General features: G+C 37.9%; 2 protein-coding genes across 3 annotated transcripts in view; both read right to left on the reverse strand.

Annotated features, from left to right (window-relative positions):
- PMP22 (peripheral myelin protein 22) overlaps positions 1–7831 on the reverse strand; it is a 61499-nt gene extending 53668 nt beyond the window's left edge. The window contains exons 1-3 of one of the 2 annotated variants that reach the window (XM_043999610.1): positions 7674–7831; positions 2702–2805; positions 1443–1542 (exon numbers count right to left, since the gene is read on the reverse strand). In XM_043999610.1, the coding sequence (XP_043855545.1) occupies positions 1443–1542; positions 2702–2779 (178 nt within the window). In that variant the 5' untranslated portion in view covers positions 2780–2805; positions 7674–7831. Of the gene's footprint in view, positions 1–1442; positions 1543–2701; positions 2806–4778; positions 4925–7673 lie in introns of those variants that run through there. The other variant, XM_043999609.1, reaches the window with a different exon arrangement.
- The window catches only part of LOC122752702 (zinc finger protein 850-like), a 1092329-nt gene that overhangs the window by 294897 nt on the left and 777105 nt on the right, over positions 1–20327 (reverse strand).

A 20327-nucleotide genomic window follows, 5' to 3' on the forward strand; every position in this document is an offset into this window, starting at 1 on the left:
ATGAAGTAAATGTCCTTTGAAGTAAATCATTCTTTGAAGTAAATCTTAGGTATGTGTGAGGCACAGCAAGTTAAGCAATTCATAAATAAAATAAACAAAACAATGTTGCCATTGAGATTGGAAACTAACAACCCTGAAAGTGTAGGACTTACTGAACTGAATACTAAAAACTTCCCCCCAACAACCAAGGGTATCTTCAATCACAAATTCTACATAGATTAGAATATGCAACAGCTTTAAAAGCAGCATTTTGGGGTCTCTTAAAATCATCTCTTCTCAGTAAATTTCAAGATTTTTCCTTGAACCAGTACTTTCTTTTCAAAGCAAGATACATGTACTACAGAATACTTTATTCCAACCCAGGTTAAGCATGCAATACTCTCATCTACCTACAGTAGTAGGGAGAGCCCACAAAGGTCTTCCCATACCATTTTCCTCTACCAACCATACATGAAGAAAGCCTTGCCTTCACTGAAGCAGGCCTAGTTTAGTGCTTGTAAACATGGCCATGAAATGTGAGAGTAAATGCAGCTTTTTAAAAAAGCAAGCACAAAAATACCTTACTCCGCCAGGCAAAACATGTCAAAATGCACTGCCTTTATTGTTCATATGTTTCTTGAAGAATACCATAAGGAACTGAAGTGCAATGTGGTTGTGTAAATTGCAAGATGATGGCAAACCACAGCCTGACACTATTCTTTTACTCCCAAAGTGGTTAAGGCCATTTCACACTTAATGGAAGACCGAAACTGAGCAGAATTTCCTGGAAAGGTTTAGATTTCTAACTCTTAGATCTTATGGTTTCTTTTTCTTTTTCTTTTTTTGATCCCATGATTTCTTATACACTATGGACAAAGATTCTTATAACTATGAAAATCAGGGAGGAAACTTTAGTCCAGGCTGGCATCTACCTTGGCTAGGATATGTCAAATAGCCACCCCCCCGGGAAGGTTAGCTTTGGTCCTCTATATTTTCCTGCTTCCATAGGCACATGAAAACCACTCCATATCTCCCTTGTTCTATTAAAAAATGCCACTTTCTAGGTGGTCAGGACTCTTAACTGTAATTGCATACTGCAAGGGTCAATAAACTAAAGACATCAACTGTTTTTGTACTGCCCATGAGCTAAGTGTTTTTTATATTTTAAAATAAAGTTTTATTGTATTTAAAAATGTAAAAATCATTCTTAGCTACAAGATACAGGCATCAGGCTGTAATTTGCCCACCCCCTGGTTAAAGAGCTTCAATGTTACTTGGGACATTTCTTTCTTTTTTGTTGCCCTTTCACTTTTAACTCTTATTTGAACAGTCTCAAACCCTAGAAACAGCCTACTGACCTGAAGTTTACATTGGTTTTGGTTCAGAAAAGTATTTGAGGGCCTTGATTCAAAAAAATTTGAGACACATTAGAAGAAGCCCATGAAAGAATCAGGAAATCTTACCATTTGTAGAGGATGAGAAACAGTGCTGGACATTGCCTGAAGACTGGATGGTACAATTCTGCCAGAGATCAGTTGCATGCCCAGGCCCTATGATCCATTGCTAAAAAAAAAAAAATTTAAATCCTGAATGAATAAAGATGATATTGAAGGACAAAAGAAGAAACAAAGAAATATAAGAAAAAGTCAGCCTGGCTAGAAAAAATAAATACCCACTACTGTTATGTCTTGATGAACAGAATTTTCTAGCAGAGTAGGGACAGAAGGACAGTAGGATGGTATATTATCAAATATAACCCATTCCTTCTTTGGAGGACAAAATATCATCCTATCTTTTAGTTTTTACTGCTCTATTCTCTCCCCTGCTTCTCTGCCCCCTCACTCTCCACCCCAAGCTGGGAAGCTGGGGTTCTACATAGATTCCTGGAGAGGAAAAAGGACCTAGAAGGAATTAGTAATATGATTACTTGGTCATACTTGAAGTTACAGAATTAAAGATAAACAAAATGCTTAGGGATTTGCCTTGCTCAGACTTTGCTGCATAGTTTTAAAAGAAAAATCTTGTGTTTAATTCCTAAGAATGAATACTGCTGTGTTTCTTACTAATGGAAACTTCTTTAAAAGGTTTTATCTTTGTTGAAGAGAAGTCAGACTTGGTAACCCCTGAACTCAGTTTTGGACTTTTAAATCCAAATCAAAATCCTGAAAGATGATTTAGAAACTAGTACCTTCATCTGTAAATTAAGAGCAGTAATATTTGTACTACCTAGCTTACAGAGTTGTGCAAAAAGTATTTTATAAGTCTTAAGTGAGCTGCTATGCCACTAAATAGATCTGGTAATAATTTCTGGTATTCGAAAAATATCAAAATCGGTTTTCACAAATGCCTCATTTCCTTGCTTAACTTCCATGTAAAAGGAAGACTCCAGATCTGCCCTGAATTTAAGTCTGAAAAGAAGTACCGAACTTTGACTGAAGATTTTTGTACACAGCTGAAATTGCTCATTTATTCTCTACGACTGAAAGGAGGCAGGGAGCCAGGACCTGTAAAATATTCTACGATTTTTCATTTTGAAAATATGTTCAAATGACAACTTAGTACTTACCACGAAGGAGAATATTGGTAAAGAAGGGGCTAGGTTTAAATAGTGGAATAATAGAGGGGATTATCTTTCTTCCTGGTATCTCCAAATTCTGTCAGGAAGTATCTGTCAAGTCTGAGCCCCGTCTTTTAGGGTGGGGGTTGGGGAGGTAGTACTCACACTGACAATAGTGGAGATGAAAAGGAGTACCAGCACTGCTACGTGGAGCACGATGATTCCCAGGAGCAAGAGCAGCATTTTGGCGAAAACAGTCTACGTCCGACCTGCAATGGGAGAAAAATCAGGGAGCTAGTTTGAAAGGGACTCCCCAACTGGCCGTTCTACGGGAGGCTTCGTTGGGAGGGCCTGTGTGCCTGCTGTATTTGTGTCTCAGACTGAGTTGGAATCTCGCTGAAACTGGGCGGGTCGACCAATGGGCTGGACTGACCTCATCCTGGAGGGGGCAGCAACAGGCTGCCAGGAGAGAGCACTTTTCCCTCTTGGCCTGGGGCCCCTTACTGAAAACAGTGCTTTCTTCCCACCCACCCCACTCCACCCAAACTCCCTCCCCCCTCCTTTTTTTTTCTTAAAACAAAACACTTGGTTAGAGAAGCAAGCAAATCTGGAAGGCAAAGGGAGTAAAGACATTTTTAACTTAAGAAAACAGCCACTCACACCCCAAATGTGTTCTTCAGACTTCAGACACCACCCAAATCTAAGCCCTTATTTTTAGAGGCCAGAGAGACAGATCTGGAAGAAGACTGTGGGCTTTGAGACCTTGCAGACTACCTGCCTGGGTAGTTCCACGAGTAACAAGGATCTTTTCTGCATCTGAGATGTAAAGAGACTGGGAAAAGCTGGGGTCCTGCATAGATTCCCGAGAGAGGAAAAATGATCTAAAAGGAATTATTAATTCCGTCAAATGTGTCAAGCATATAACAAAAACTCCAGCTGAAGTTATTTTTACTTCTCTTTCATTCTCCTTCTCTCACCCCCCCACCTCAATATAAATTTTCTAGTTTTGAAGAAAGAAATAAATGTAAAAAACAAACAGACAAAAAACCCCATTAAGTGTCTAGGTTTCCAAGGAGGGATTTTAAGAGGAGGAAAAAAAAAAATGCATGCAGACTCTGCCTTGCAACCGAGAAAGGTCTTGGATCTCTGTGTATTCTTCCTTGAATTAGAAAGTATAAATACACAGGTTTGGGGAGGAATGGATAATACTTAGGCAGCCCTCCTGCTTCTGTTTATAAGACTTTTATACTTTACAGGGTAGAAACTGGTTACTTCTCGCAACCTAGCTTTCTGCAGTACTTTCCCTTTCTGTCCCCATCTCCCGCGTGTTCACTGACTTTTCCAGACCAGTCCTGGCTCATCCTTCAAGTTGCACTGTTTATTTCCATTGCCTGCGATCAAGTGCTCTAATCTAGCCTCTTGCCAATTGCAGGCCAAATTCAGGGTGTGGACAGGGCAGAGCCGTTCTCTAGCTCTTTAGATTTGTGGGATCTAGGATGCCGCAGTGGTTGGAGTAGGAGAGAAATCTGACGGGGGTTTTATCTGGGAGGGGAAGGGAATAAATGATGAATTAGGCCGGGAAGAAGATGACTTTAGGTCTTTAAAAACTTAAATGTCTTCAGAAACTTGATCCCGAGGGACCTTTACATTTCAATGGAATCCCTAAAAAAATAACTAAGACTCACTACACCACTTCCTAACTTCCTCCTTTCCTCAAGAAAATCCTGGAGTAGAAGAGGGGGGGGGGGGAAACAAACCTTCTCTAACATTGTTGGTTAATTTTATCTGACTACCACCAAAGGAGCAAGGGAGAGGATGTCCGAGAAGGCGTAAATAGAATGAGTGTAAGGAAGATGACTCAGGTGGAGTAAGAGAGATAAGGTAGCGATAATTCTCCCCGGTCTTGTGGTTTTTCTTTACAGGAATAGGAACATTTATATAGTTAAAATCTTTTATCCTGAGAAATAAATTTTGTCCTCTCACCCCTTCATACTTTCACTCCATCCCGAGACTCCTTCCACTGAAAAGAATTAGCGGGAAGAGGGGGTAAATTACAAGCACAATCTCGCCTTCTCCAAGGTTTACTGGACGGCCAACAATGGGCTAAAAGATATCTGGAAGGCCAGGAGAGGCCGTCAATTCTAGAGTTTCGGCACGGTTTGTGCTGGGACCCGCCCCAGGGATAGCCAGATAAGTTCCATCTGCCTAACACGCTAACAAATTCCGCTCAAAACCAACTTACTGTCTAAAAGATTAGTTGTCCCTGCTCCAGGAAGTAGTCCAAATGCAAAGTTGACCCAGGAAATAAAGTCCCGCGGGGATAGCCTAATTTTCTGTTCTTCTCCCCGAAGACAACTGTCTGAGACAGGATGCAAACCAAGTAAGAGGCAAGTGGGAGGCTCTGAGAGTTCGCACTTAACAGGAACAACGCCCTAATTGTTTTTGGATTAGGGTGTGTCCCTGTGTCAGTTTGTGGAGGGATGGAGGAAGGGAAGAAGACTGTTACTCGGTTGTAAATCATTTCAGGGAAAACGATAATCAATGGAAAGGCAACTCTGGGACTTATACCGTCGGACACTCAGATGCTCCCATTGCTCAAATGGAAATTTCTCACGTAACACCTCCCCTTTCCCGGCCCTACGTGGACAGTCAGCATGTTAACCAAAAGTTGACAAATAAATCCCGAGGGGATCCAAAACACCCTCCTCCACCAAGAGCCACACCTTCCAGACCCAGCGCCTACAGCTTTATGAAATACTGGAAAAACAGAAAAATGCCTTCCCATTTGTCTAGTTTTGGTAGAAATGTTACACCTGTCGGTGTACAGGGCGTATAGGGAGGACGCCCAGGGAAATTGGGTGGGTGGGTGGGTGGGGTTATGGGAAACTCAAGAGGTCCAGCGGCTTGAGGGGCGGGATGCCCCTTCCTGCCAGTGAGGAAGTAGTTTCAAAGAGGAATGTTACAGGCTCTTCCTTTAGTCCCATCAACCAGGTTAAGAGCGATCTTTTCCCCTTCCCCGGTATCTCAGTTCTCCTTCTACCTCTCCCCTCTCTGGCTCTCATGGAGGGAAAGGTCCCAGTCAGCCTAATGCACTGCCAGTACCACAAGAGGCTTAGCCTCTTAGTCTGGAATCTCTTTGCATGAGTGTAGGGTCTTATCAGATAAGGACTGACAATGTCCATTAAAGCATATGGCACCACTGTCCATAAACATGAACTCTGCTTGGCCTAAAGTCATGAACCTAGAGAGAATGGTATGGGGAAAGATAGATCCAGCTGTTTCCCAGCCCGGGTTGTTGTTATTGTTCTTTCATCTGGGTTAGAAGAAAGGAGTAGCAGCAATTTCTTTTTCTGACTTAGCCTGTGCCAGGTTTTTGGTTCACCATAAGTCACAGGTCCCTGCTGCTGAACTACTGAGAGAACATCTTCCCCATCCTGTAAACCAAGGGAGCGGTCAGACTGTGGTAAGGAGGTGCTTGAGTTGTGGACAGAAGCTTCTAGACATAATCAGTTCTGACTTGTCAAGCCTAGAGTGGGTGAGCAGGGTTAAAATAAAGGTAAAAACAAACAAACAAACAGTACCAAACTGTGCAAGGCAGGGAATAGAGAGGCAATATAGTGTTTGGAAAGAGAACTAGATTTGGAATCTCAAGATCTGTATTCCGGTCTTGATTCTGCCACTTGGCTGCTAAGTGGAATTGAGAAATTCACAACTCCTATGAGCCTCAGTTTCCTCTGGAGCTGCCTTACAAAGTTGTTGTGAAGAAAGTAGTTTGAATTATTAAACTGCCCTGAAACCTTCTTCATTTTAAAATATAGGGCTGGCAATATTGCTGGGTGGAAAGTACATTTGAAAACTATAAAGCATGCTAGATAAATGTGAACTATTATTGTAGGGGAGGGGTGAAAGTCCAAGATAAAACAGATATTCCCTTTTTTTGATCTCTGCTTTTGTTTCTGTCTTTGGTCTATTTCTCTGATATAGCATGTTGTATATATATGTTGTAAATCCATATTAATACAAAGTATTCAAAAGAGTTTGTAATTCAAAATAGTTCTGGTTCTCAACTGCATTTCTTTATTCATTTTACAATAAATTTTATTGATATGTTTTATTTATACATCACCTAATTTTTCCCTGTATCCTTCCTATTTCCCCATCACTGAGAGCCATTTCATATAACAAAAACTTTTTCATTATTCTTTAATTTTAAGTCTTCTATCCAAATTCTGTTAATTTAGTCTTTGTTTAAGTTATCTTTCTTTCTTGGACTAAATGTCTTACTGAATACAAATATTATACGTTGACATATATTAAAACCTTGTAATTTATATATATTGTAATATAGGTTTATTGGCTAGAAAATTAAATTTTTTTCAAGCAATAATTTTGCATATGAAATCTACAATGGGGACCAGCTTCTTATTTTCTTTCTCCTTTATGTTACTGGCTTCTGCAATTTTTAATAGTAAATCAGTCAATAAGCATTTATTAAATACTTATTATGAACAAGGTACTATGATAAGCACTGGGGAAAGAAAGGAAAAAAAAAAGACCCAAAATGATTCCTGACCTCTATACAGAGTAGATGGAATAGAATCTACCATTTTTCCTTAATTTTGGGGGGGAGAAATTAATTCAGTAGACACTTAAGATCTAGTATATAGAATATTAACATAGCCAAGTTATTAATATTATATTATATATTAATCTATTATTGATTCCTTCCCCTTTCTTTCCTCAGCTTCTAATCATTGAGCTCAATTATCCTCATTGGTTTGCCTATGAGTGGCAAAAACACTGAAGTCCTTCATAGGGCATTTTTTCTTATAGTTTAATCTTTTTTCCCAGTCTTTTTCACAAATCAAAACTTATACATTAACCTGTTTAGAATTGATTAAAAATATTTGTTATCTAGATTTAGAACTGTCTTTTCTGTGCTTAAGCTTTAAAGTTTGATTTTGTTCAGTTGATTGATTGAATAGCTTGTTTTTAAAAATAAAAGTTTCAGACTCATCCCCTAACCTAAACAATTAGGACTACTACAAGAGTTTAATTTTCTTCTTCACATATTCAACAATTCCCCCAAATAATAGAAAATATTGAATATGTGTATGCACTTGTCAACAAAACTTACCAAACTACAGAAAAACAATCCTTTCCTCAAAGTCAATTTCCTTAAAGTCCAAGAAATGATGAGAAGCTCCAGCTGACAGCAGTAGCAACAAAGATCCCTAGGTTGGCAGATCCCTTTTCAAAGTTCCTCTTTAAACAGGGTTCCCTTGGCAATTCCTTCCTGTTACTAGAACCCCAGATCTTAGGATTTCCCAGCTTATTCAGCCACTGGTCCAATGCTGGAATATGTCATGATGGTCTGAGCACTGCACAACCTCTACTATTTAAAGAGACAGCTTTTATGTGTTCTCTCTGAATACAGAGAGCATGAAGCAGCTATTCAATATACAAAAGAGATTAAATTAATAGGGAGTGATTTGGGTGGTGTAGTTGCAGGTTTTTTTAAAAGTATGCTTCAGTCTGTATTCAATTAGTATCAGTTCTTTCTCAGGAAGTAGATAGTATGTTTCATCATTAGTCCTTTGGGATTTTCTTGGATCATTGTATTGCTGAGAATAGCTAAGTCATTCACAGTTCTTCATCAAACAATATTGCTGTTATAGAGTTGCAGTTTCAATAATACACTAAAAATGTGATAGCCAGACAATCCAGATAAAATATTTTTGTGAAAGCTGTCAGTCTGGGTAATAGCAAAAAGAATTTATCGTACCTGGGTAGTGAAAAAATATAATACACTATAAGATGTACTATATAAAAATATCCTATAAACTACAAGATTATGATAGAATGATACATATGCTTATGATTAAGAGAGACAATTTGGCATAATGGATAAAATAAGCATAGAGTCAGAAAGATCTGTGTTCTAAAACTGATCTCTATTTTCTCTATTTTCATCAAGAAACTCTCTGGAATTTTGATGGGTTTACAAATGAATTCCACCAAACATTTAAAGAACAATTAATTCTAATGCTGTATAAATTATGTGGAAAAATAAGTGAAGAATGAGTTCTACCAAATTCCTTTCATAACACAAATATGGTGTTGATACTTAAACCAGGAAGAGCCAAAACAGAGAAAGAAAATGATAGACCAATTTCCCTAATGTATATTGATGTAAAAATCTTAAATAAAATATTAGCAAGGAGATTACAGCAATTTATCACCAGGATAATACACTATGACCAAATGGGATTTATACCTGGAATGCAGGGCTTGTTCAACATTAGGAAAACTATCAACATGATCAACCACATCAATAACAAAATCATATGATTATCTCAATAGATGCAGAAAAGCCTTTTGATAAAATATAGCACTCATTCCTATTAGAGAGCATAAGAATAAATGGAACCTTCCTTAAAATGATAAGCAGTATCTACCTAAAACTATCAGCAAACATTATATACAATGGGGATAAGTTAAAGGCATTCCCAATAAGATCAGGGGTAAAAGAGGGATGTCCATTATCATCTCCATTTTTTAAAATTGTACTAGAAATGTTAACATTAGCAATAAGAGAAGAAAAAGGAATTAAAGGAATTAGATTAGGCAAGGAGGAAACAAAACTATCACTTTTTTGCGGGGCAATGGGGTTTAAGTGACTTGTCCAGCGTCACACAGCTAGTGTCAAGTGTCTGAGGCTAGATTTGAACTCAGGTACTCCTGAATCCAGGGCCAGTGCTTTATCCACTGGGCCACCTAGCTGCCCCCAAACTATCACTCTTTGCAGATGATATGGTGGTATACTTAGAGAATCCTAGAGAATTAACTAAAAAACTACTTGAAACAATGAACAACTTTAGCAAAGTTGCAGGTTATAAAATAAATCTACATAAATCATCAGCATTTCTATAGATGACCAACAAAGCTCAGCAAGAGATAGAAAGAGAAATTCCATTTAAAGTAACTGTATGTAATATAAAATATTTGGGAGTCCACCTGCCAAGATAAATCCAGGAACTCTATGAACACAATTACAAAATACTTTTCACACAAATAAAATCATATCTAAACAATTGGAAAACAATCAATTGCTCATGGATAGGCTAAGCTAATATAATAAAATGACAATCTTACCTAAATTAATTTACTTATTCAGTGCCATACCAATCAGACTACCTAAAAATTATTTTATAGAGCTAGAAAAAATAATAACAAAATTCAAGAATATCAAGGGAACTAATGAAAAAAAAAAAGCACAGGAAAGTAGTCTAGCCATACCAAATCTGAAGCTATACTATAAAGCAGCAGTCATCAAAACTCTTTGGTACTGGCTAAGAAATAGAGTGGTAGGGGGCAGCTAAGTGGTGAAGTGGATCCACTGGCCCTGGATTCAGGAGGACCTGAGTTCAAATCCAGTCTCAGACATTTGACACTAGCTGTGTGACCCTGGGCAAGTCACTTAACCCTCATTGTCCTGCCAAAAAAACCAAAAAGATTTCTTTAAAACCAAAAAACCAAAAACAAACAAAAAAAGGGGCAGCTAGGTGATACAGTGGATAAAGCACTGTCCCTGTATTCAGGAGTACCTGAGTTCAAATTCGGCCTCAGACACTTGACACCTACTAGCTGTGTGACCCTGGGCAAATCACTTAACCCTCATTGATCCACAAAACCCCCCAAAACCTAAAAAACTAACCAAAAAACAATAACAAGAACAAAAAACGGAAATAGAGTGGTAGATCAATGGAATAGGTTAGGCACAGGAGACACAGTAGTAAATGAGTTTAGTAATCTGTTTGATAAACCCAAAGACCCCAGCTTCTGGGATAAAAACTCACTATTTGACAAAAACTGCTGGGAAAACTGGAAGATCATATGGCAGAAACTAGGCATAGGCTTACACTGTATACTGGTATCTGGTTTAGAAATAAAGGGTGATACCATGGGTAAATTGGGAAAGGAAGGAATAGTTTACCTTTCAGATCTATGGAGAGGAGAATTCATGATCAAATGAGAGGTGGAGAATATTATGAAATGCAGAATGGATGATTTTGATTACATTAAGTTAAAAAGGTTTTATACAAACAGAAACAATGCAGTCAAAATTAGAAGGGAAGCAGAAAGATGGGAAATAATTTTTTTTTGAAAGAGGAACTAACAAATTTTTTTTTACTTCAGTCTATATTCAGATACTATCAGTTCTTTCTCTGTTATATGGATTGCTTTTTTTTTTTTTTTTTAGTGAGGCAATTGGGGTTAAGTGACTTGCCCAGGGTCACACAGCTAGTAAGTGTTAAGTGTCTGGGGCTGGATTTGAACTCAGGATCTCCTGAATCCAGGGCCGGTGCTCTATCCACTGCACCACCTAGCTGCCCCATGGATTGCTTTTTTCACAAGTCCTTCTGAGAGCATCCTGCTCATCATTTCTTTCACAGTTGCTATTGCTAACTGTATTACCCTCCTATTCCCTTCCCTTGATATCTACTCTATTTTCTATCTTTTTTCACCCTATATGTCCTCAAAAGTGTTTTGTTTCTTATTGCTCCCTCCTCCAATCTGCCCTCCCTTCCTTCACCTCTCCCCCCTTGTCCCCTTCCCCTCCCACTTTCCCTCAGGGAAAATATATTACTGTATCCACTTGAGTGTGTCTGCTATTCCCTTTGAACCAATTCTGAAGAGAGTAAGGCTCACTCACTCCCCTGCTCCTTCCCCATCTTCCCCTCTACTCCATAAGCTTTTTTCTTGCTTCTTTTATGTGAGCTACTTTACCCCATTCCATTTCTCCCTTTCCCTTTCTCCCAGTGTATTCCTCTCACCACTTAATTTTATTTTAAAGATGTCATCATGGGGCAGCTAGGTGACACAGTGGACAAAACACCAGCCCTGGACCCAGGAGGTCCCAAGCCCAAATCTGGCCCCAGACATAAGCCACCCCACCCTGAATGCCCCACAAAAAATGATAAAAAATAAATGCTTTACAGATATCATCCCTTCATATTCAATTTACACCTGTGCCCTCTGTCTAAGTATACTCTGCTGCCCTAATACTGAGAAAGTTCTTATGAGTTAGAAGTATCATCTTCCCATGTAGGAATGTAAACAGTTTAACCTTTTAACATCCCTCAGGATTTCTTTTTCCTGTTTACCTTTTTATGCTTCTCTAGGGTCTTGTATCTGAAAGTCAAATTTTCTATTCAGTTCTGGTCTTTTCATCATGAATGCCTGAAAGTCCTCTTTTTTCATTGAAGTACCATTTTTCCCCCTGAAAGATTATACAAGTTTTGTTGGGTAGGTGGTTTTTGGCTGTAGTCTTGGTTCCTTTCTCAGCTCACCTGGCCTATAAATAACCATGAGCCTGCCTGCTCTTTAACCTGGAAACAGAAATCTGATTCACTGTGGTTAAAAGCTTGGTGTACCCGTGGCCCCTCCCCCCCCCAAGCTGAGTCACTACCACTCAAGTCTGCTTCCTGGTTCTGAACATGGGCAACACAACAGCACTCCACCTCAGTTCCAGCAGAGATCCCTGCTATCTCCCCCCAGCCAACTTCTGGACCTCCTCACAGGTCTGTGAGCTGAGTTCCAGAAGTAGACACTGATGCTGATGATTCCTAGACTCTGGAGGTGCAGCCTACCTGGGGCTGGATCTGTGTGGCATGGCTACATTCCCCTCTCACCCAGAAGACTTACTCTGCTGCCCTTTTAAGCCACCTTTGGCTGGAAATGGTATTATTCTGTTCTTTTGTGGGTTGTGCTACTCTAGGAATTGTCTTATGGCATTATTTGGAGGTATGTGGATGGATCATGGGGAGCTCTGAAAAGGTACTGCCTTCCTCCTCCATCTTGGCTCCATCCTCTGGGAAACAATTTTTTATAGCCAGTATTTCTGATGAAGGCCTCATTTCTAAAATATATAGGGAACTAAATCAAATTTATAAGAATTCAAGTAATTACCTAATTGAGAAATTGTCAGGGGATATGAACAGGCAGTTTTCAGATGAAGGAATCAAAGCTATCTATTGCCATGTGAAAAATGCTCTAAATCACTATTGAATAGAGAAATGCAAATGAAAACAACTCTGAGGTACCACCTCACACCTATCAGATTGGCTAATATGACAAAAAAGGAAAATAATAAATGTTGGAGAAGCTGTGGACAAATTGGAACACTAATTCATTGTTGATGGAGCTGTGAACTGATCCAACCATTCTGGAGAGCAATTTGGAACTATGCCCAAAGGGCTATGGGACTGTTCATACCCTTTGACCTAGTAATACCACTACTAGGTTGGTATCCCAAAGAAGAGGGAAAAGGACCCACATGCACAAAAATATTTATAGCAGCTCTCTTAGTGGTGGCAAAGAGTTGGAAATCAAGGGAATGCCCATTAATTGGGGAATGGCTAACCAAGTTGTGGTATATAAATGTAATGGAATACTATTGTGCTGTAAGAAACGATGAGCAGGAGGATTTCAGAGAGACCTGGAAGGACTTACATGAACTGATGCTGAGTGAGAGGATCAGAACCAGGAGAACATTGTACACAGTGTCAACAACATTGTGTGATGATCAACTGTGATAGGCTTGACTCTTCTCAACAATACAATGATCCAAGATAATTCCGAAGGACTTATTATGGAAAATACTCTCTATTTATCCAGAAAAAAGAATTGTGGAATCTGGATGCAGATTGAACCATACTGTTTCTACGTTTTTTGTTTTTGTTTTTGTTTTTTGAGGTTTTCCCCTTTTATTCTGATTCTTCTTACACAACATGACTAATGTTTAATGTGATTGTACATATATAACCTTGCTTTCTGTCTTGGGGAGGGGGGGAGGGAAGGGAGAGAGGGATAAAAATTTGGAACTAGAGATCTTATATGTTGAAATGTTGAAAATTATTTCTAAATGCATCTAGAAAATAATAAAAATACTTTTATGATAAAAAAAAATTTAAAAAAGAAACTCTCTGGAATTTCTTTACTAAGCCACATATCAATTTGACTTTGGGCAAGCAATTTAACCTTATTGGGCCTCAGTTTCTTAATCTGTAAAATAAGAGAATTGGATTATATGTCTTCTGAGGTCTCTTCAAGCTCTGAATCTCTGAGTCTATAATCCTATGATAAAGTTATGCTTTGCATTGGTGGAGGGAGTTACCATACTCAATTTCCAATCTGAACAAAGTTTATTAAATATTTGTACATAAACACTTTTAATTCATTGAACTCAAACACTTTACATATAGCATTCCGTAATATTGTTTGAAGTGGGTAGAGATGAGATTATTAAAGACATGGTAGAGTTTTCATGATCTATTTAATGTCATATTTTAGGTTACAAACCAGAACCAAAACTATAATAATCCAATTGTGTGAATTATTATAGAGCTTCTTGGTTGTGCGCTCTGCTTTAACTATATTATTACAGAGAAAGATGATCTTGAAGAGCGTATGCTGTTAGTGACTTTCTGCTTTTTTCTGACTGTAACTCAATCAACAAATATTTATTGACTGTTTTCTATGTATTTAGTACAAAAATACAAAAAACTTTGTAAGCCCTATTTCTATCAAATGAGTGCTTCTCAAACCTTAGAAGTACTATATGTTAATGTTATTTCTTATTGTATAAGAGTTTATGAATATGAATATAATTATTATAACATGTACTATATTAATAGTTCTTAGTATAGAAAGATTGCAAAAAGATTTAAAATACAGGGGAATTTGTTAACAATAAAGTGAGAACTCTATAGGGATCAATTAAACATATGACTACAATATGGACTGTGGAGGAGTAATGCTGAAGTGGATAATGATGAGGAGAGATAGGGAAGGGAGAGGATTTTCACCTCAGCAAACTTCAAATCTAACATTATAGATTTGGAGCAGTTAGGTTGCTCAGTGGATAGAGCACTTGGAATCATAATGACCTGAGAGCTGAGATTTCTGAAATCTATTGCACATCAGAATCTATTGCATGAACAAAATTAATGCAACCAGGATGAATAAAGGGAAATAGTTGATTGAATAAAATCTTTGCATCAAATATCCCTGGCATGGGTCTGATATTCAAGATATATAGATAACTAACATATGGCCAAAGAGATAAGTGAATAAATTCTCTTCAAAGGAAGGATTACAAACTATTAATATGAAAGTATCCCAAATCACTAATAAAAAAAGAAATACATATGATAAATCTCTGAAGTTTTAGCTCATACCAAGAATATTGGCAAAGATGGCAAAGTTGGAATAGTTGATGTTGTAGAGGGTCATAGAAAGTAGACACACTAATACATTGTTGGTGGAACTGTACATTTGTACAACTATTTTGGAAATACTTTGGGATTATACAGATAAAATGACTAAAATATTTGTACCCTTTGACCCAGATGTTGTATTGTTAGGCATATACCAAGGATGCCAATACTAGTTAATGTCTCTGGGCCCTAGGCAAATCGCTAAGATTCTAAATTGCAAAGAAAGTGCCAGTTCAAATTGGTAGAGGGAATGTCCTGACCTGAAAGTTACCTAAACCAAATGAAAGCAGAGGTCCAGAAGTCTATCCCTAATATAAACAATGGCTATCTAGCATGAGGAAGAGGGAATATATTGGGAAATGTAGGTGATGTTAAAAAATTTTTTTGGATAAAATTTTATTTAAAAATTTAAAAACAAACTATTTGGTACTGGACCCCTGCATCTAGGCAGAACTTATCTATAGCTATTCTGGGAAAATGGATTCTATCCAAAATATCTTTGGGTTAGATGGTCTATTTCCCTGCTATATCTACTCTCCCCAGTATGGCCCTTCAAATGTAAAAAGAAAACTACTTGGCTTAACTACTGAAATATGTTTGCATTTAGGTATTGGATTCAGGTATATAGGTCTGGGAAGGAGAGGTCAATAAATCCCTTTAAACCCATGCTGGTATTGTGACAAGTGGACATTAAATAGAAAAGTTTACATTCGAGTGGCCCTGAAAAAAAACAAAACACCAACTTGTTATTGAAGCAGTCCAATAACAATAATTATTATAATAACTAACATTTAAATAGCACCTACTATGTGCCAGCACTGTGCTAAGTGCTTTTTACAAATATTACTTCACTTGATTCTCATAACAACCTTGCAAAGTTGGTGTTATTAATAGCTCCATTTTACAGATGAAGAAACTGATGTAAACAGAGGCTAAGTAACTTGCCCAGGATCATACAATAAGGCCAGATTTGGGCTCAGGTCTTCCTGACTCTTGGCCTAGTGCTTTATTCACTGCACCATCTAGCTGCCTTATAGATTTCTGTATTTCCAGGAGAGCCATTAAAATTAAATTACAAAGCAGTCTTATTTTTGTTCAGTGCTGTGACAAACTACCAGCAAATAAGATGACTAAGCAATTTTTATTCATGTTGAACTTAACTACAAAAATTAAAAAAGAACATTTCCATGTACACAGCACAACATAGAGGATTCAATATAAAACCATGAATTTCCGTTTCACACTGTTTACTTTTTTAAAAAACACCACTATGTACTAAATACTACATATCATTTTCAAATACTACACATCATTTCTCTGCTTTTTGGGGCTTCCTTCTAAGTTTTCTTCTGTTCTCTGCTTTGCACTTTTTTTTGTGAGGCAATTGGGATTAAATGACTTGCCCAGGGTCACACAGCTAGTAAGTGTTGTGTCTGAGGCTGGATTTGAACTCAGGTCCTCCTGAATCCAGGGCCGGTGCTTTATCCACTAGGCCACCTAGCTGCCCCTCTGCTTTGCACCTTTAACTTTTTTTCCTCCCTCCCTTTCCACCCTACTCTAGAAAAGGCTATAATTAAACACAAATATACATGCCTATGAATACATACATACACATACATATATACATATATACAAACCCATACTATACATTTTATCAATTCTTTTATCTATTTATCAATTCTTTCTCTAGAGTTAGATGGCATCTTACTTTATAGGTACTTTGTAGCTGATCTGAGTATTTATGATATTCAAAATGAATTAGTCATTCAAGTTGTTCTTAGGACAATATTTCTGTTCCTGTGGACAATGTTCTTTTGATACTGCTTGTTTTACTTTTCATTATTTCATGCAAGTCTTTCCATGTTTTTTAAATCAACCAGCTTCTCACTTCTTATAGCACAGTAGTATTATGTCAAAATCATATACCACAATTTGTTTAGCCATTCCCAAATTGAAGGGCATCTATAATTTTAGCCAATCTGATAGGTATAACATAATATCTCTAAATTGTGTTAATTTGCATTTATTTAATAAATAATGATTTAGAACATTATAGTTTTAGACTATAGTTTTGATTTCTTCATTGAAAAACCGACTCAGTTATTTACATAGAGAGGAGGGCTGAATTCATTGGAGCTGAGGTCATTAAAAGAGAGAGGATATAAAGAAAAAAATAAAGGGTCCAGGACAAAGTTCTGGAGTGTATACCCAATGTATAGGAAAAAGGATGCAGGAAATGATCCTGCAAGAAGGAGCAGTCAGATAAGTAGGAAGAGATTGATGACAGAGCAGTGTTGCAGAAACCCAAAGAGGAGAGATCCAGAAGGAGAGGCTTGTCAACAGTGTTAAACACTTCTGAGAAGCCAAAAAGGATGAGGGCTAAGAAAAGACCATTGGATTTAGCAGTAAGAAGATGAATTGTGATCTTGGAGAGACCGCTGGGTGGTGTAGACAGAAGCCTGATTGTCAGAGGCTGAGAAGCACCTGGAATACGAGAGAAGGGAAGCAATGACCAAAGACATTTTTTCCCTAGGAATTTGTGAAAAGGGGGTAGAGTTATAGCTTGATAAGGTGATGGGGTCAAATAAAGTGTTTTCTATGGGTGGAGGATATATGGACATTTTGCTAAACCTCTCTTCCTCAATTCAAGTCCTGTGCAGAGTGGATGAACTGCCATCTTTTTTGAAGTATTGTAACAGTGCTCATCTTGACTGCATCTGGTATCCAATAACCCTGAAAAATCATTATGTTTCACAGAGGAATGCTTCCTTGAAATCATGTTAATTAAATTTGTCTTATAGCATATACTCCCAACAGTATCTTTTCTAGATGTAGCTTGGGATTCTCTGGGTATGCCCAGTTTGCCTAATGTGGAGGCATCTATGTCCCCTACCATGTGTGTGAAAATAGCTTCTGTTGACTAGCTGCCTGAATCTTTAAGATTGGTGAGGCTGAGCCACTCAATCCCTTTCTGACCCCGTATTTCTGCTGTGCTCTTTTCAGCTACTTATATCTGCTGAGTCCAGATCATAGTTCATTCACTGCATGGTTGCCGTGAACTGAATTGATGAAAGGGTAAAAACTTTCTCCCCCTGCTTTCCCTCTTGTACCCTAATTCTGAGAAATGGGTGGGGGGTTAATTTTCCTATTCAATGTTGTTTTCCTTAATTCCAGGTGCTGGAGGTGATCCTCACTGGAGCTATTGGTGTCTTTGGAACCCGGAATGCTGGTCAGATGATACCTGGGACTTGAGCCTGAGGTGAGTTTTGCATTTGGAATTGGTACTGTCCTCTATAGGAACCATAAGGAACATAATCTTTCCCTCCTCAGAGAGTGGTGCAGAGGCAGGGAGGAGGATTATGTCTTATGTGTTGGATTACTATGACTATATATTTATGATTATAGCTTTTTCTTCAGGGCAGTGGGGGTTAAGTGACTTGCCCAGGGTCACACAGCTAGCAAGTGTCAAGTGTCTGAGGTTGGATTTGAATTCAGGTCCTCCTGAATCCAGGGCTGGTGCTTTATCCACTGCGCCACCTAGCTGCCCCCGATTATAGCTTTTGAAGTAAATATTTCTGTGTAAAAGTTAATCTATTAATGGCTAAATAGAGCTGGGATACAAGGACTCACTCCCTACAATTGAGGGAACACTATGGGGGGGGCAGGGTAACTTGTTAGACAGCTAAAACTTTCAGTTTTAGCATGAAGAGGGGAAATAACATTAAAGAGTATCTGTGGTCTGGAAAAAGTCCTGCTGGAAACCTTTTGAATTCTTTTTTTTTTTTTTAAAGATTTACAAGGAATTTTATGTACATGACCACTTTATATTCTAGGACAATTTTGTGAGATAGGTAGGACAGGAATTATAATGATCTTTTTACAGATTAGCAAATTGGGGCTCAGAGCAGTTAACATGACTTCCTGGTGGTGACATGGCTAGTAATTGGCAGAGGAAGTGCACAACCTAGCTTGCTCCTCATTCCAACCCCAAATCTTCTTCCTATAAGCTATGCCACTCCCCCCACCCCCACCCATGGTATATGACATCCATAAGCTTTCATGGAAATCTGTCCAGTTCAAGTTTCTCCCATTTAGAAATAATAGCAATCAAGAAGTTTTCATTTCAATTCTTCAGTTATTTCTTGCTCTTCTTCATAAAGTTTATAACTTCTTGGTCTCATCTACAATTTTCTAATACTACCTTGTCCATTTTGTATATTTTTTCCTTTATTCAGACATATTTTTCTAGCTAGCTTGATAACAGTTCCACATATCAGCCAGTATCAGTGTCCACCATACTCTCTGGATCCTTGTGGTTGTCATCTCCCAGTCTAGGAGTAACTGTCTCATTTCCAAAGGACTTCAGTATCTCATTCACAAGCTTCCCCTTTATCCCAATTCTTTCTTTTTTTTTGAAATAAAAGTATTTTATTATTTTCCAGTTACATGTAAGGATAGTTTTCAACATTTGTTTTCATAGGATTTTTAGTTCTAAATTTTTCTTCCACCCTCCCTTCCTTCCCCCTTTTCCAAGATGGAAAGCAATCTGATATAGCTTATATATGTATAATCACATTAAACATATTTCTGCATTATTCATATTGTGAAAGAAGACTCAGAGCACAAGGGAAAAACCTCAAAAAAGAAGGGGAAAAAGTAGCCCCAAAGTAGAAATAGTCTGGTTCAATCTGCATTCAGAATCCATAGTTCTTTTTTCTGGATGTGGAGAACATTTTCTATCTTGAGTTCTTTGAAATTGTTTTGGATCATTGCACTGTTGAGAAGAGCCAAATTTATCACGGTTAATCATCACATAATGTTGCTGTTACTGTGTACAATGTTCTCTTGGTTCTGCTCCTCTCACTTAGCATCAGTTCATGTAAGTCCTTCCAGGTTTCTCTGAAATCCTCATCGTTTCTTACAACACAATAGTATCCCATTACATTCATATACTACAACTTGGTTAGCCATTCCCCAATTGATGGGCATTCCCTTGATTTCCAATTCTTTGCCACCACAAAGAGAACAGCTTTAAATATTTTTGTGTCCTTTTCCCTCTTCTATGATCTCTTTGGGATACCGACCTAGTAGTGGTATTACTGGATCAAAGGGTATGCACAGTCCCATAGCCCTTTGGGCATAGTTCCAAATTGCTTTCCAGAATGGTTGGATTAGTTCACAGCTCCACCAATTTGTCCACATCTTCTCCAACATTTATTATTTTCCTTTTTTGTCATATTACCCAATCTGATAGGTGTGAGGTGGTACCTCAGAGTTGTTTTCATTTGCATTTCTCTAATCAATAGTGATTTAGAGCCTTTTTCATATGGCAATAGATAGCTTTGATTTCTTCATCTGAAAACTGCCTGTTCATATCCTTTGACCATTTCTCAATTAGAGAATGACTTGTATTCTTATAAATTTGATTTAATTCCCTATATATTTTAGAAATGAGGCCTTTATCAGAAATACTGGCTATAAAAATTGTTTCCCAGCTTTCTGCCTCCCTT

The sequence above is a fragment of the Dromiciops gliroides genome, chromosome 4 (assembly GCF_019393635.1).
Source record: "Dromiciops gliroides isolate mDroGli1 chromosome 4, mDroGli1.pri, whole genome shotgun sequence".
Taxonomy (NCBI): domain Eukaryota; kingdom Metazoa; phylum Chordata; class Mammalia; order Microbiotheria; family Microbiotheriidae; genus Dromiciops; species Dromiciops gliroides.